At 46.1% G+C, this 15,863-nt stretch overlaps 1 protein-coding gene across 1 annotated transcript; it reads right to left on the bottom strand.

The window, feature by feature from the left end:
- Positions 1 to 321: 321 nt before the first annotated feature.
- HSPA13 (heat shock protein family A (Hsp70) member 13) lies at positions 322 to 10,968 on the bottom strand. The gene is made up of 5 exons (XM_044287898.1): positions 10,822 to 10,968; positions 5,768 to 6,108; positions 3,654 to 3,867; positions 2,792 to 2,959; positions 322 to 1,665 (listed from the first exon to the last, which is right to left on the bottom strand). The coding sequence occupies exons 1-5, from the start codon at positions 10,844 to 10,846 to the stop codon at positions 1,046 to 1,048; spliced, it is 1,368 nt and encodes a 455-aa protein (XP_044143833.1). The 5' UTR covers positions 10,847 to 10,968; the 3' UTR covers positions 322 to 1,045.
- Positions 10,969 to 15,863: the final 4,895 nt, after the last annotated feature.

The raw sequence follows: 15,863 nt of genomic DNA, 5'->3' as shown, positions 1-15,863 counted from the left end.
TGCAGCCAATCAGTGGCCTCAGCGGTCTTCCGTACACTGGGTAAACGGGCACATGATGCTGCAGCACCGTAAACAAGCAGGGACCACGGTGCTGACATTCCCCCTGCCCCAGGGTACCCATGGGTAAAATTGGGATTACTTAGTATGCAGCGCTATTCTTGCTGTCAAAATTAGGAAAACTTCAATAGAACCCCAATGGACATCATAATAAATCTCAATGGTATCAGATCTGTCTTACTAACGATACGCCACATCATCCAGTGTGAACCGAGTCATAATGTTTGTCATTTTCAATGACAGGAGAACAAATCAAATACAGAAAACGGAGAAAAGGTTTAATTCCCTTAGATTCATGTCAGACCGTGTACGTTCCCGGATCAACATACACGTAATGTTACTGCATATACATGAAAAGTAACAAAACCTAACATAAAAAAATAAAGTCTCCGGTGTATATAAGGGCCTGCTCATATCATTTTTTCCATTGGAATTAACACCAGGAAGGCTCCTAAACAGGCCCGTAGGGCTCCATAAGTGGCCTTCTGGCCTCTGACCTGTATATGTCTGTATACTGCAAAAAGGAGGATATGGAATAGCAAATACAGATTACACTTTGAGTCCAGTAAAAAGTTACATTAAACTTTTTTTTTTTTTACAACGGAACCCTACGAGTGACACATGAAAAGCTTGTAACAGATTAGTGGAACGGATTATGGTCTATTGGTGACAGATGCCGCAGTTCGGCACCGCAGCCTCCGTATAGGTCGAGAGCTTTTCCCAGCATATACATTAGGCACAGGGCCCAACATGCAGGTATTACTGCTACAGTACATTCAAGTAAGGCTCAATGGACAGTGGGTACGAACTGTACCAGATACCCAAGTGGAATAAATATATAGAGCAAGGTTCTCTACCCTGCACGCATCCTCTGTATATGTCTCTCAAGCATCTTTTTAAAAAAATAAATAATTTTTGAGGGCAGGACTTAAAAATGAGATAAAGTGCCAACTTTGTAGTCACCTTCAAATACATACTGAAATCAGTTTCAGTTAAAGTTTTTTTTCCTTAAATGTCTGTTGGGGATTTCTATTGCACTGACTTGAAGTGGCCAAGATCCCCCCACAATCCCCGCTTGGATGGCCACTCCTGTGACTACAGCCAAATCTGGGTCTACGGATGTATTCGGTTCTTTGTCAAAGTAGTCTCTGATGACTTGGCGTATGCGTGGTATTCGGGTGGAGCCACCGACGAGGACAATTTCGTCCACTTCACCCTTCTGAAGGTGTCCTTCCTTTAGCACCCGTTCAATGGGCACCAAGATCTTCTGGAACAGGTCCTCGTTCAGATGCTCAAAGAGCTTCCGTGAAATTTCGGCTTCGAAATGGACCTGTTTCAAACTGCTGTGGTCGTCTTGTTGGTCCTCCGTTCGTACAGCTCCCTCTTTGGCGTCCCCTTCTGCTGGTTGTCGTGTGGGCAAGGTCAATGGCATTCGGACCCAGGAGGAAGGGTACAAGGTGAGGTTCAACTTGACTGCTTCCACGGCCTGCCGGAGCCTGTGGATCTCTTCTTTCAGGGGAGGCAGGGACCCGTATGTAGTATAAATACTGTCATATAAGTACTGTAAGAGTCTTTGATTGAAGTCCTGCCCGCCGAGTTTATTGTTACCTGAAAAGACAGATTATGAGTAAAATCTGTGAGCAACGGACATTATAGGGGTTTCATACAAAGACGCTCCATACCGAATGTCCAGAAAGTAATATGTTGCTTTCATTTGATCTGCAGTGTCTCTACCATAAAAAATCCAATTTTTTTGTTGTTATTTTTATGCTGCTTCTAATCTATGGCGACAGGGGTGAGCCGTGGATAGAATCAGTCTCCTTCCCCCTCTGGCAGCTGACAATATAGTCTCTTCTTACTTTCCCTACAGCAGAAGCCTTCTCACTAAACTGCCATGCTACTGCATTCCTAATGGCTGCCCTGCAGTGAACAGAGGGTCTCTGTGCAGAGACCTGGCTGGGGAGAGTGACTGAACATAGCTAGTTAAATAGATAGGCAATGGACTATACATTTTGAACTTCAGGTGGCGCCATACTATGTAAGTATCTTCACTAGATGCCCCACCTAGCACCCACTGAACTGCATTTGGGCGCCATTCAAAGAGGTGTACTGGATCAGCCTGTTCCTGACTGATGATTGGCTGAGAGGGATCATCATTTATATATGAAGAACACTGGCGTGCCAAACATGTGATCCCTATAAACCAATCAGTCTGTAGGAATGTGTAAGTGGGTGTGGTAGTGTCCCAACTCCAAAAGGCACCATTTAAAGTGAATCAGTCACAAAAACTGGACCATTAGGCTAGGGAAGTGATGGCTAACCTCCGGCACTCCAGCTGTGGCGAGACTACCACTCCCAGCATGCTGCATTCATTTCTATGGAGTTCTGAGCCAACCAAGTGTACATCTTGGGAGTCGTAGTTTTACCACAGGTGGAGTGCCGGAGGTTAGCCATTAGTGTTGAGCGAAGCAAGCTTCGGATGCTTCATCCAAAGTCGCTTCGTTCAAAACTTCGGAATAATACGTCTCCGTACAGTATTAGAATGTATGGGCTCCAATGAGCCAAAGTAAGTTATTCGTGAAGTCTTCAGACTTCATTAAATAACTTCAGTAGTTGACTTTTAAAGTTAAAAACGAACGTGGGTTTGGTTCCGAGGTACTAGTGTCTCTCTAAATCGGGGACAATACCCGTTCGAGCTCTATATATCACACACAGCACCAGCCCCTGTTATTACCTGCCATGGCTCTTGTTAGGAACATCCCTCCTTGTTTATTCAGAAGGGAGACGTCCAGCGTTCCTCCTCCTAAATCCACCACCAGGACATTGAACACGTCAGCTTTGTGTAATCCGTAGGCCATCGCTGCTGCCGTGGGCTCATTGATGACCCTGAGGATATCTAGACCTGCATTATGAAGACAAAAAAAACATTTAAAATAGGCTGCGGGGAAAGTCTTTGTGATGTATCCATGATGGTCATGACCACCTCTCCCAGTGGCTGACAGTGACCCTCTAAATAAGGCCTCATGCACAAGGCGGGGCTCGTATTGTGGCCTGCAAACAGTGGGTCCGCAATTTACAGGCACCGGCTATTTGAGCACCATATCACAGATGCAGAGCCATTTACTTGACTGGGTCTGCAAACCGGAAGATATGAAGCGGAAGGGCTCAGAAGCATTACAAAGCTTTTCCGTGGCATTTCAGTCTGTGCCTCCGCACAAAGAAATAGAACATGTTCTATTTTTTTTGCGGTGTGGACTGTGGACGAATCGTGGACCCATTCAAGTTGAATGGGTCTGCATCAGTCAGCGCCAGCTACACAGACGGTGCCCGTGCATTGCAACGGCATGGGCAGCACACATTTGTGTGCATGAGCCCCAGGTCAGAGTACTCCAGGCTACATAGACAGGCACAGCCCCTGTGGCTTCTCATGGTAAGTATCCTTGACAGCTTAAACTGGTTCTCCGGGACTTAAACTTTGATGGCCTATGCTTATAAAATGCCATCGATGTGTAATCTACAAGGGTCCGAACTCCAGGACCCCCACAATCAGCACGGCTAATAGGCCGTAAATGTCTCTGGAACCTCAGGTCGTATACCTGCAAGATTAGCCGCCTTAACAGTGTAATTGCGTTGCCTTTCATCAAACTCTGCAGGCACTGAAATAACGGCCTTAGAGACAGGAAGACCAAGATATTCCTCCGCCATCTTCTTTAGTTTGAGAAGGAGCTGAGAGCCGATGTACTCAGGGGTCACTGTGAATGACTCATTGGTTTTGATATAATACATAGCTTCACCCTCCTTGTAGAGAACCTGAAACAGACAATACCGCAGACAATCAGATTACCTTACATATGAATAGAATCACAGATTTTTTTTTTATAATGCACTAACACAATAGATGCAAGCATTATATATAGAGTAAGCCCATATTCTGATATAATAAAATCTGAGACTCTTAGCCAATATATTTTGATCAAAACACATCTGTGCCTACCTACCAGCGCCAAGGTGGTCTCAGTCAAGTACTCTAAACCTACCTATGCTGTTGGGCATCTATGTGCAGGAGAGCAGACACTGCACATATAGTGTACTGCTCCTAGACACCTCTATGTGCATCCAGCAACCGATGAGAGGAGGAGCAAGCACAGCTATATGTACCACCTAATCAAGGTCGTCTGTGGGATAGGCAGGGCAAAAGTGCACAGGAATGCTACTCCCAGGATAAATTAGGAGCACATTCACACTTGAAGGTGCCACCTCCTCAAGCATATACTACAAACCAAACAAAAATCACAGAAAAAAAAAAGATAAAAAACAAAGATAAAAATATCCTGCACGATATGATAAATAAATATGCGGATGTCCATGGCTATATTTTTGAAAAAACTAAATTATAATGCACTAACACAATAGATGCAAGCATTATATATGGACTAAGCCCTCATTCTGATATAATAAAAATCCAGCCCCTAGCCATGCAGTCTGCCTTTACGAACATTTGTAAAAGAAAGGGGTTGCTCTTAATAGGTCACTTAAAGGGGTTTTCCGAGACGTATATACTGATGACCGATCCTCAGGATACGGAAAGAAAAAACTAAACGAACCAGCACCTCCATAATGTATAAATCCGAGAATGCAGGTGCACGCTACCTTGGCTGAAACACAATAAAAAAAAGCTGATTGTAGGCTGTTAGCCCAGGAGAGCCATGTGTTAGAGTAGGACCTTGTCGGTGGTAGATGGGCCCGACATATTTTTGATCAAAATTATTTTATATTCATCGTTTGCTTATATCTTTGTACAATTAATAAGCAGTGTGCTGTTACTTATAGTTCTATGTATTATATTATCCTAAGGACAGGTTATCCGTATCTGATCAGTGGGGGTCTGACACCCAGGACCCCCACCAGTTAGCTGTTTGAGAATAAACCAGAACACCCAGTAGCGGCCTTCTCTCAATTTTCCCTAGGCCAAGTGATGTCACGTTCATCAATCACACGGCCTAGATGCAGCTCAGCCTAATTGAAGTAAATGCTTTTCTGGATGAAACATTCCCACAGACACTTCAAAATCTGGCAGGAAACCTTCCAAAAAGAGTGGAGGTTGTTTTAGATGCAAAACGGGGATTTGGAATGGAATGTCATTAAATGGGTATTCCCATCAAAGACAATGGGGGCATATTGCTAGGATATGCCCCCATTGCCCATTAGGTGCGGGTCCTAGCTCTGGGACCCACACCTACACCGAGAACAGAGCGGGGAAGGAAGAGGCCAGAGGACGCCAGGTTTTCCTGGGTCCGGCCACCACCAAGCACTCTCCCCATAGTAGTGAATGGGAGCGCACAGCACTTACGCGGCCACCGCTCCCATTCATTTCTATGAGGCCGACGGAATTAGCTGAGCCAGCTGGCTCGGCTATTTTTGGCCGGCCCCATAGAAATGAATAGAGGGCGGCTGCGCAGTGCGCCCTCCACAACAATCACTGATGGAAATCACTGACGTGTGAATGAAGCTTTAGGTCATCCGATGCCCAATATTCAGATGTGACAGGACGACGCCTAAAAATGCAGTACAGCTTCCTGCCACATCATAAATGCCCAATCTGATTGAGGCCTCAAGCTCCATAACCGAAATCTCAAGACACACTTATGTGGAACCCCCCTTTAATTATTCCCTTGTGGTTGGTCGATGATCTCTGGAGCACGCCTCTCACCTTAAACGGATACCTGTCACTTTCTCTCTCCAACTCCTCAGGGGTAAAGGTCTTCCCTATAAACCTTTTGGCGTCATACACCGTGTTCTGTGGATTGGCGTCGGCGAGCTCCAGGCCTTCGTACCCAGCATACACGTCGTTTTCAGTGAAGGAGACGATGCTCGGTATACTCTGATGGCCGCTCTGATCTGCAATGACTTTCACTTCTCCTGTGCCAGGCTGAAATACGCCAACTGAGCAATACGTCGTCCCGAGATCTATGCCAATCACCTTTGGGGTAGGCATAGGTAAATACTGCTGTGCCAGGTAACCCGCCAGGAGGAGAGTCAAGATAGCTGAACCTGGTTTGAAAGAAAAAGGAAGAAATGTTAACGTTTGCGTCTATGATAAGAGTTGTGTCTACGATAAAGTATGGAGGGGTACACAGTGATGAAGCACACGGCCAGGACTCTCAGAAGCCCACTTGCCACCCGTTCGGCTGGCATTGCTACTTCTACACCATCCAGCTTTCCTATAATCCTGCACAGTATTATTATTCATCGGCTCTCCTATACACAGCAGGGCAAATCTGACATTAACGCGCCGCAAACCCTCCGGGTGGTCCGCATCTGTCTGCAAGGCTGTATAGCGTGTGGCTCCTGATAGCAGTGCGCTAAATGTGCGGGGACCCCATTAGGAAGGCTGAGAAGTCAATCACTGGATACGCAATACTCAATGCCGCCCCTGTCCTTGCGACCGTGTCCCTGGGTAACTGCACGAGCTGCTGGGTCTTAGCAGCGAGGCTCCAGGAGGCCAATATGTCCGCCCCAGTGACAAGAGAAACCAGCAATAAAAGTGTTATGTTAAAATGCGCCCCAAAGATCTTGTTTGAGTTTTGGGGGGGCACAAAGTGTAAAGTTATGCATCTTGGTAGTAATCTCTGTGCTTCATATGTTCTAGGGCAGGGATACTCAACCTATGGCCCTCCAGCTGTTGAGAAACTACAACTCCCAGCATGCCCTAATAGCTGTTGGCTGTCCAGGCATGCTGGAAGTAGTAGTTTTGCAACATCTGGAGGGCCGCAGGTAGGGCATCCCTGTCCTAGGTGATGTAACACTGAGAGAGACCCTTATAGAGAAAGATTTGGGTGTCCTTGTGGATGGTAGATTAAATAACAGCATACAATGTCAATAAGCTGCTTCTAAGGCCACCAGGATATTGTCATGCATTAAACGAGGCAAGGACTTGCGGGGCAGGGATGTAATATTACCACTTTACAAAGCGCTGGTGCCGCCTCATCTTGAATATACCTGTACAGTTCAGTTCTGGGCACCAGTCCATAGAAAGGATGCTCTGCAGCTGGAAAAAGTACAGAGGAGAGCGACCAAACTGATAAGGGGCATGGAGGGTCTTAGTTATGAAGAGAAAGTAAAGCGGTTGTCCCAATTCAGAGCTGAATCCAGACAACCCCTTTAAAAAAATTAAATGTATTTATTCTTGAGAAGAAACGTCTAAGGCTCCATTCGGACATCCGTAGAATGGGTCCGCATCCGTTCGGCAATTATCTGGAAAGGGTGCGGACCCATTTATTCTCTACGGGGCTGGAAGAGATGCGGAGAGCACACTATGTGCTCTCCATATCCGCATTTCCGGATCGCAGCCCAGATCTTCTGGTCCACAGCTCCACAAGAAAATAGAGCATGTCCTATTCTTGTCCGCAATTGCGGACAAGAATAGGTATTTCTATGGGGTGGCGGCCGGGTGTAGTGCGGATCTGCAATGCACTACGGACGTCTAAATGGAGCCTTAGGGGGGACATGATTAACCTATACAAATATATAAATGGGCCATACAAAAAATACGGTGTAAAACTGTTCCATGTAAAATGCGCTCAAAAGACAAGGGGGCACTGCCTTCGACTGGAGAAGAAAAAGTTCAGTCTCCGGAAGCGTCAAAGCTTTTCTACTGTAAGAACGGTGAATCTGTGGAATAGACGTCCTCAGGACGTGGTCACAGCAGGAACAGGGGACAGTTTCAAAAAGGGTTTAGATAAATTCTTAAGTACGGTAAATGATATTTTTCCTTTTTAACATTTCCCTGGGTATAAAAAAAATAAATAAAAATAAAATAGACCCCAAAAAATGCTATAATAAAAATAGCATAATAATAATGCCCCATGTATCACAAGAAAAAAAAAAGAAATATATATATATTCAAATAACTGAACAAACAAAAGTTGCAGCAAGTACTAAAAAACTAAACCCACCATGTGTCTGGAGAGCGGAGTGAGGGGCTCTGAGGGGGCTGCAAAGACCCAACACTGGAAAGCTAGGGGCCACACTACACGGCCACCATGACACCTCCCCGACGAGCCGGCTGTCACACACGAGACGTCTGACTGCTGAACAGGGACAGTCAGGCCGGATGTGAGCCTCATTAGAGGAGACATCTGGAGGCAGCTTTATGTATAGTCATTATGTCAGTATCTTCTCTCGTGCGTCATGATCGGCGGCCGTCGTTACGATGCAACCTCACAGCCGTCATAAAGGAGGCTCCTCCACCTACAGCAATAATCACATTCACTTTACAAAGGTCCAGTTTAGAGCCCACCTTAAAGGGGGTCTCTCACCAACAGACAACCTCATTGGGAATGTGGCCCCCCGGACAATCACCTGTCCGGCCCCTAGACGTATTCTCTGCGACGCAGTGTTACATGAGGAACGGGCGTCCTTGAAATACAAGAATGGTTTGAGCCAGAACAGGAGCAGCTTGTCCTGACCAAGGCTCGTCAAGGGGGTCAGGAGCGGGGGGCCCCTGTATGATGTATAGATGCACTAATAGCCCCTCTTCACATGGTTTATCTTCAACCCCTTTAAAGAGGACCTGTCACCCCTCCTGACATGTCTGCCTTAAAATACTTGCATTCTCCATGTAATTAGAATTCTGGAGCATCTATTCGTATTAGTCCATGTAGTGCTATTCCTTCATTATTCCTACTAGAAGTTTATGAATGAATGGTTAGCAGTTTGGAATAAAGGTCCAGCTGGGTGTAACTAGTTGTGTGTCCCTGCACAATGTTAAAATACCCAATCAGTACTGTGCAGGGGGACACATCCCACCCGGACCTTCTCTGCAAACTCATATCAATGCATTCACAACTTCTAGTAGGAATAATAGAGGAATGGCACAACATACAGACTTAAAGGGGTTGTCCAGGTTCAGAGGTGAACCCGGACATACCCTTATTTTCACCCCGGCAGCCCCCCTGAGCCTAGCATCGGAGCATCTCATGCTCCGATGCACTCCCGTGCCCTGCGCTAAACCGCGCAGGCACAGGCTCTTGTGTTTTCAATAACACACTGCCGGGCGGTAACTTCCGCCCAGCAGTGTGTTCGGTGACGTCACCGGCTCTGAGGGGCGGGCTTTAGCTCTGCCCTAGCCATTTTACTGGCTAGGGCAGAGCCAAATCCCGCCCATCAGTGCCGGTGACGTCACCGGGGTTCCTGTCAGCCCCATGGAGAGCCCGGTACGTCACCGGAACTCAGAAAAATGCCTTTGCCCTGTGCAATTTAGCGCAGGGCAAAGGAGAGCATCGGAGCATGAACTGCTCCGATGCTCCTGTCAGGGGGGCTGCCGGGGTGAAAATGGAGGGCTGTCCAGGTTCAGCTCGGAACCTGGACAACCCCTTTAAGAATAGATGATGCTCCAGAGTTGTTATCAATTATTGGGAATGCAAGTAGCTTCTAAATCAGACCTGTCAGGGGAGGAGACCCGCAATCATATGAGGAACCACTATGGAAATCTCCCCGGTTTCCAGTAGGTACCGGCCGCTCTCAGCTCCGCACCGTCAGCTCTGCTGTGTACTTCGCCAGCTGCAGCTCTTTTCTGTAAAGCCAGTTAGACGCATTATCTAGTTAGCCTAGCTGTCACACCAGAGAATCTGGTGCCTGCTGTCCCCCATGCTTTACATGGCAGCTCTGCTTGTTCAGATTGGCATTACAAATGGAAGCAGCCCATCCACATTCTGTTATCTGAATGCTCGGCTCCTCTTATATTTTACATGCAGATATTTTATGATGATGGCGGATCTCCGGACCCCCCCCCAATACTGGGGCTCATTCGGTGCGGCGCCCACAGGAGTCACCACGTAACCTTTGATTGGCGTTATTTTTATTGCCAGTATTTCGTCCTGCACTGTGGTATTCTGTGCTGCTCTTAAGATATTGCCGGCCATGTCTACTTCTGCTGGCCCCCCCTACTTACATTGCCCCCCCTACTATCAGTTTAGTCCCGCCTACAACATGGGGCCACTTTTAGTTCCCAATCCGCCCGTTTGTACTTTATAATTATCCTTTCAGTTCTGTAACGGGAATTCGGTATCCGCGCACTGATCTTCTGCAGATACACAGCAATCAATCTGAACAAGCAGAGATGCAGTGTAGAGCATGGGGCACCAGTGAGACTAGAGGTGGATGATTCAGAATCCCATTAGACAGTACAGCCGGGGGTTTAATGACATACTGGAGCTGGTTCAGGAGGTCAGGGAAGTTTCCATCACTGTCCCTCCGGTGACCATATGGTGGAGCGCGCTTGTCCATCCTTACCCCAGAAATCTATGAGCTCCTAGCGCTGAACCCTGGGATTATGGAGACACTTATTATTACTATAGGCAAGGCATGCTGGGAGTTGTAGTTTTACAACATATGGGAAGTCCCAGACTTCAGATCACTGCACCCAGACAAGGATACAATAAAGTCTGGTGGGTTTCCATACTACTACCACTATCATCTACTCCCTACATTATAATCATGTGACTAAAATCCAACAAGTCAGGTACAAGACGACAGTGTTCCCAGCAGCCAATCAGATTCCAGCTCTCTTCTGTCACCGACTCTCAGGAAAATAAAACCAGCTACCTGATTGGTCACTATGGACAACAGCTCTATGTATCCCCCTTATACTCTACCAGCTGGCCCCGCCAGTGGTACCTTCCTTCTTCCTGTGTCACCAGGTACTGCTGGGACTTGTAGTTCTATTACTGCCGGCCCGCACTCTCATCATCCACGGTCACTCACCCAGTATGGTCATCTCCCCGGCCATTGTCCCGGTGTACGCAGGTAAGGGCTCTCACTTCCTACCAGACAAGACGCTTCCTGCGCTACTGCTCAGTGATGACTGTACCTTATTACACAGCCGCCGGCAGAAGTGCATGCCGGGACCTCGTCAGGACCGTACATTATCACATCGATGAGCGCATGCGCAGTTATTTAGCATTCAAGCAAACCATAGCGTAAAAGGGGCGGGGCGCCTGAAGGGGGCAGGGTTAAGAGAACAAAACCCCGCCTCACTAGGTCATAAGCGGCTGCTCGGGACTGCTGGCTCTCTCAGACGCTGGCGTCCTGTCGCCGTGGAAACGTACGTCCAATTTTCCCTTAGGAATACAAACTGAGGCACTGCTAGGGGGAAACTGAAAAGCAAACACTAAGGCCCGTGGTGTTTACATCAACTGGATTCGGTAGCCATTTTGTTGTAGTCCACAACAAACAGTTTTGTCGGCTTTATTCAGTGTTTGTGACTTTATTAGTACACAACATGGAAATATATGATTCCTGAAAATAAGATGAAGGTCACCTCCTTTATTTTCATGTTTGTGACTATATTTAGGTTTTCAAAAAAAGAGGACACTTGGGGTAGAAAAGTTGCCAGGGACGCACTTAGGGTGGCCAATGGCTTCACCCAAGAAAGCCGGTGTTCCGTTAGATTTTCCTACCCTCGTCACTTCCTGCTGTGACGCGGCCGCACCGGACATAACTTGAAAGAGGTGTGCCGCGCCGCGCAGTCCGCCCAACGACGGGGTAGGGAAATTTCACAGCAGAGTTGTTAAGAAGCTCAGCTGGACACCATGACACTGCGCATGTGCCAGGAGCCTCACCAGCGGTTAGGGTAGGGAAAAATTATGGGCCAGTGCGCATACGCCGAGGGTATGGAAAAATAACGGGCGCGTTCACAGCAACTCTAAGTGTCAAATTTGCCTACCCCATTGGTTAGTCACGCATGCGCAGTGGCCCGTAATTTTTTGCTACCCTCGGCGGTCCTAAACTGAAAAATTGGGTTGCCAAATTTAAAATACATATAATTATAATAAAAAAGACATGGAGGAGAATACAGCACCACATACCTCTTACATCCAGTGACATCTCCTGTCATGTAGACCTTCTCTTTCCTCTTCTCCTCCATTTGACCCAGACCACCATGGCAAATTCTTTCAGCCGCATCTCGTCTCTACAGAGTTTGTAACTCAGACACATTAGATTTCTAAATTTTTCCATCAACCTCCCAATCCTGGTGTCCCCACAGTGTCATCCTGCTGCCACCCCCAATACTGTGCCCGTTTTTCTCCCCAATGCCCCAGGTACTATACTGCTGAAAAAATAGTTACCCCAGTAGACATAATTGGGGTCATTTATCAAAATGGTGTAAAGTAGAACTGGATTTCCAAAAGAGCTGTCAAATATGAAAGGTGGAATCTGATTGGCTGCTATGGGCAACTAAGCCAGTTCTACTTTACACTAGTTCGATAAATTACCCCAAATGTCCCTATAGTGTCCACAGCAGCTATAATGTCCCCTAGAGTGCCCCCAGTAATAATAACACCCTATATTGTGCTTCAGGCAATAATCCCTGTATAGTGTCCTCAAAAATAAAAGAATTGCCCCTACAGTGCCTCCCCAATAGCAACACCCCCATATAGTAATTTCCACCACACTGTCCCCACACAATAGTTTCTCCCACATAGTAATTTGTCCCCAAATAGCAATTTCCCCACACTGTCCCCACATAGCAATTTCCCCACACTGTCCCCACATAGAAATTACCCCACACTGTCCCCACATAGCAATTACCCCACTGCCCCCACATAGTTATTTGCCCCCACACTGCCCCCACATAGTAATTTTCCCCCACACTGCCCCCACATAGTAATTTGCCCCCACACTGCCCCCACATAGTAATTTGCCCCCACATAGTAGTCCCTCCCATAAAATTTGCCCCCACACAGTAATTTACCCCCACATAGTAGTCCCTCCCATAATAATTTGGCCCCACAGCCCCCACATTCTCCCCCCCCCCCCCATGTACTCGATGTCTCTTAACCCTTTAGGGACCCATGATGTACCGGTACGGCATGGTTCTCGAGTCCTTAAGGACCCATGGCGTACCGGTACATCATGTATAGTTCCGGTGATCGGAACCTGGTGCCTGCTCAAATCATCGAGCAGGCACCTTGGCTAAATACGAGGGGGGGGGGTCCCGTGACCCCCCTGTGTCGGCGATCGCCGCAAACCGCAGGTCAATTCAGACTTGCGGTTTGCGGCTTTTACCTGGTGCGGCAGGTGCAGTAGGGGGGGACCCGATGGCATGGAAGGCAGCGCTGCCTTCCTGTGAAGAGCCTGTGAGATCCAGCCCCCTGGATCTCACAGGCTGGAAGCTGTATGAGTAATACAGTCGTGGCCAAAAGTTTTGAGAATTACATAAATATTGGAAATTGGAAAAGTTGCTGCTTAAGTTTTTATAATAGCAATTTGCATGTACTCCAGAATGTTATGAAGAGTGATCAGATGAATTGCATAGTCCTTCTTTGCCATGAAAATTAACTTAATCCCCAAAAAACCTTTCCACTGCATTTCATTGCTGTCATTAAAGGACCTGCTGAGATCATTTCAGTAATCGTCTTGTTAACTCAGGTGAGAATGTTGATGAGCACAAGGCTGGAGATCATTATGTCAGGCTGATTGGGTTAAAATGGAAGACTTGACCTGTTAAAAGTAGGGTGATGCTTGAAATCATTGTTCTTCCATTGTTAACCATGGTGACCTGCAAAGAAACGCGTGCAGCCATCATTGCATTGCATAAAAATGACTTCACAGGCAAGAATATTGTGGCTACTAAGATTGCACCTCAATCAACAATTTATAGGATCATCAAGAACTTCAAGGAAAGAGGTTCAATTCTTGTTAAGAAGGCTTCAGGGTGTCCAAGAAAGTCCAGCAAGTGCCAGGATCGTCTCCTAAAGAGGATTCAGCTGCGGGATCGGAGTGCCACCAGTGCAGAGCTTGCTCAGGAATGGCAGCAGGCAGGTGTGAGCGCATCTGCACGCACAGTGAGGCCAAGACTTTTTGGAAGATGGCCTGGTGTCAAGAAAGGCAGCAAAGAAGCCACTTCTCTCCAAAAAAACATCAGCGACAGATTGATCTTCTGCAGAAAATATGGTTAATGGACTGCTGAGGACTGGGGCAAAGTCATATTCTCCGATGAAGCCTCTTTCGGATTGTTTGGGGCATCAGAAAAAAGGCTTGTCCGGAGAAGAAAAGGTGAGCGCTACCATCAGTCCTGTGTCATGCCAACAGTAAAGCATCCTGAGACCATTCATGTGTGGGGTTGCTTCTCATCCAAGGGAGTGGGCTCGCTCACAATTTTGCCACAAAACACAGCCATGAATAAAGAATGGCAACAAAACACCCTCCAACAGCAACTTCTTCCAACAATCCAACAACAGTTTGGTGAAGAACAATGCATTTTCCAGCACGATGGAGCACCGTGCCATAAGGCAAAAGTGATAGCTAAGTGGCTCGGGGACCAAAACGTTGACATTTTGGGTCCATGGCCTGGAAACTCCCCAGATCTTAATCCCATTAAGAACTTGTGGTCAATCCTCAAGAGGCGGGTGGACAAACACAAACCCACTAATTCTGACAAACTCCAAGAAGTGATTATGAAAGAATGGGTTGCTATCAGTCAGGAATTGGCCCAGAAGTTGATTGAGAGCATGCCCAGTCGAATTGCAGACGTCCTGAAAAAGAAGGGCCAACACTGCAAATACTGACTCTTTGCATAAATGTCATGTAATTGTCGATAAAAGCCTTTGAAACGTATGAAGTGCGTGTAATTATATTTCACTACATCACAGAAACAACTGAAACAAAGATCTAAAAGCAGTTTAGCAGCAAACTTTGTGAAAGCTAATATTTGTGTCATTCTTAAAACTTTTGGCCACGACTGTACACACAGTATTACTCATAAAGCCAATGCATTCGAATGCAGAAGTATTGGAATGCATTGTAAAGGATTAGACCCACAAAAGTTCAAGTCCCAAAGTGGGACAAAAAATAAAGTGAAAAAAAAGTTGAAAAAAAAAAAAGTTCCCCCCCCAAAAATTTAAAGTTTCAAGTAAAAATAAACAAAAATGTCATTCCCCCCCCCCCCCAAAAAAAATTGGTAAAAAATGGGGGGGGGGGGAAGTATACATATTAGGTATCGCCGCGTCCATATCGACCGGCTCTATAAACATATCACATGACCTAACCTCTCAGATGAACACCGTAAAAAAATAAAAAATAAAAACTGTGCTAAATAAAAAAAAATTGTCACCTTACATCACAAAAAGTACAGCAGCAAGCGATTAAAAAGGCGTTTGCCCAACAAAATAGTACCAATCTAACTGTCACCTCATCCCGCATAAATTGAGCCCCTACCTGAGACAATCGCCTAAAAAATAAAAAAAAACTATGGCTCAGAATATGGAGACACTAAAACATCTTTTTTTTGTTTAAAAAAAGCTGTTATTGTGTAAAACTTACATAAATAAAAAAAAAGTATACATATTTGGTATAGCCGCGTTCGTATCGACCGTCTCTATAAAAATATCACATGACCTAACCCCTAAGATGAACACCGTAAAATTTGTCACCTTACATCACAAAAAGTGTAATAGCAAGCGATTAAAAAGTCATATGCACCCCAAAATAGTGCCAATCAAACCGTCATCTCATCCCGCAAAAAATGAGACCCTACCTAAGATAATCGCCCAAAAACGGAAAAAACTATGGCTCTCAGACTATGGAAACACTAAAACATGATTTACATATTAGGTATCGCCGCATCCGTGACAACCTGGCCTATAAAAATATCACATGATCTAACCTGTCAGATGAATGTTGTTAATAACAAAAAATAAAAATGGTGCCAAAACAGCTATTTCTTGTTATCTTGCCTCACAAAAAGTGTAATATAGAGCAACCAAAAATCATATGTACCCTAAACTAGTACCAACAATACTGCC

The sequence above is a fragment of the Bufo gargarizans genome, chromosome 3 (assembly GCF_014858855.1).
Source record: "Bufo gargarizans isolate SCDJY-AF-19 chromosome 3, ASM1485885v1, whole genome shotgun sequence".
NCBI classification, from domain to species: domain Eukaryota; kingdom Metazoa; phylum Chordata; class Amphibia; order Anura; family Bufonidae; genus Bufo; species Bufo gargarizans.
Note: the sequence above shows the minus strand (reverse complement) of the source record. Positions and strands in the feature narration are given on the sequence as shown.

Bases quoted from the DNA above. Each gene is read 5' to 3' on its own strand.
- HSPA13 (XM_044287898.1), bottom strand. From the start codon at position 10,846: ATGGCCGGGGAGATGACCATACTGG. The intron at 6,109-10,821 runs GTGAGTGACCGT...CTTTCAAACCAG, and splicing joins CGGGGAGATGACCATACTGG to GTTCAGCTATCTTGACTCTC. The intron at 1,666-2,791 runs GTAATAACAGGG...CTGTCTTTTCAG, and splicing joins CCTAACAAGAGCCATGGCAG to GTAACAATAAACTCGGCGGG.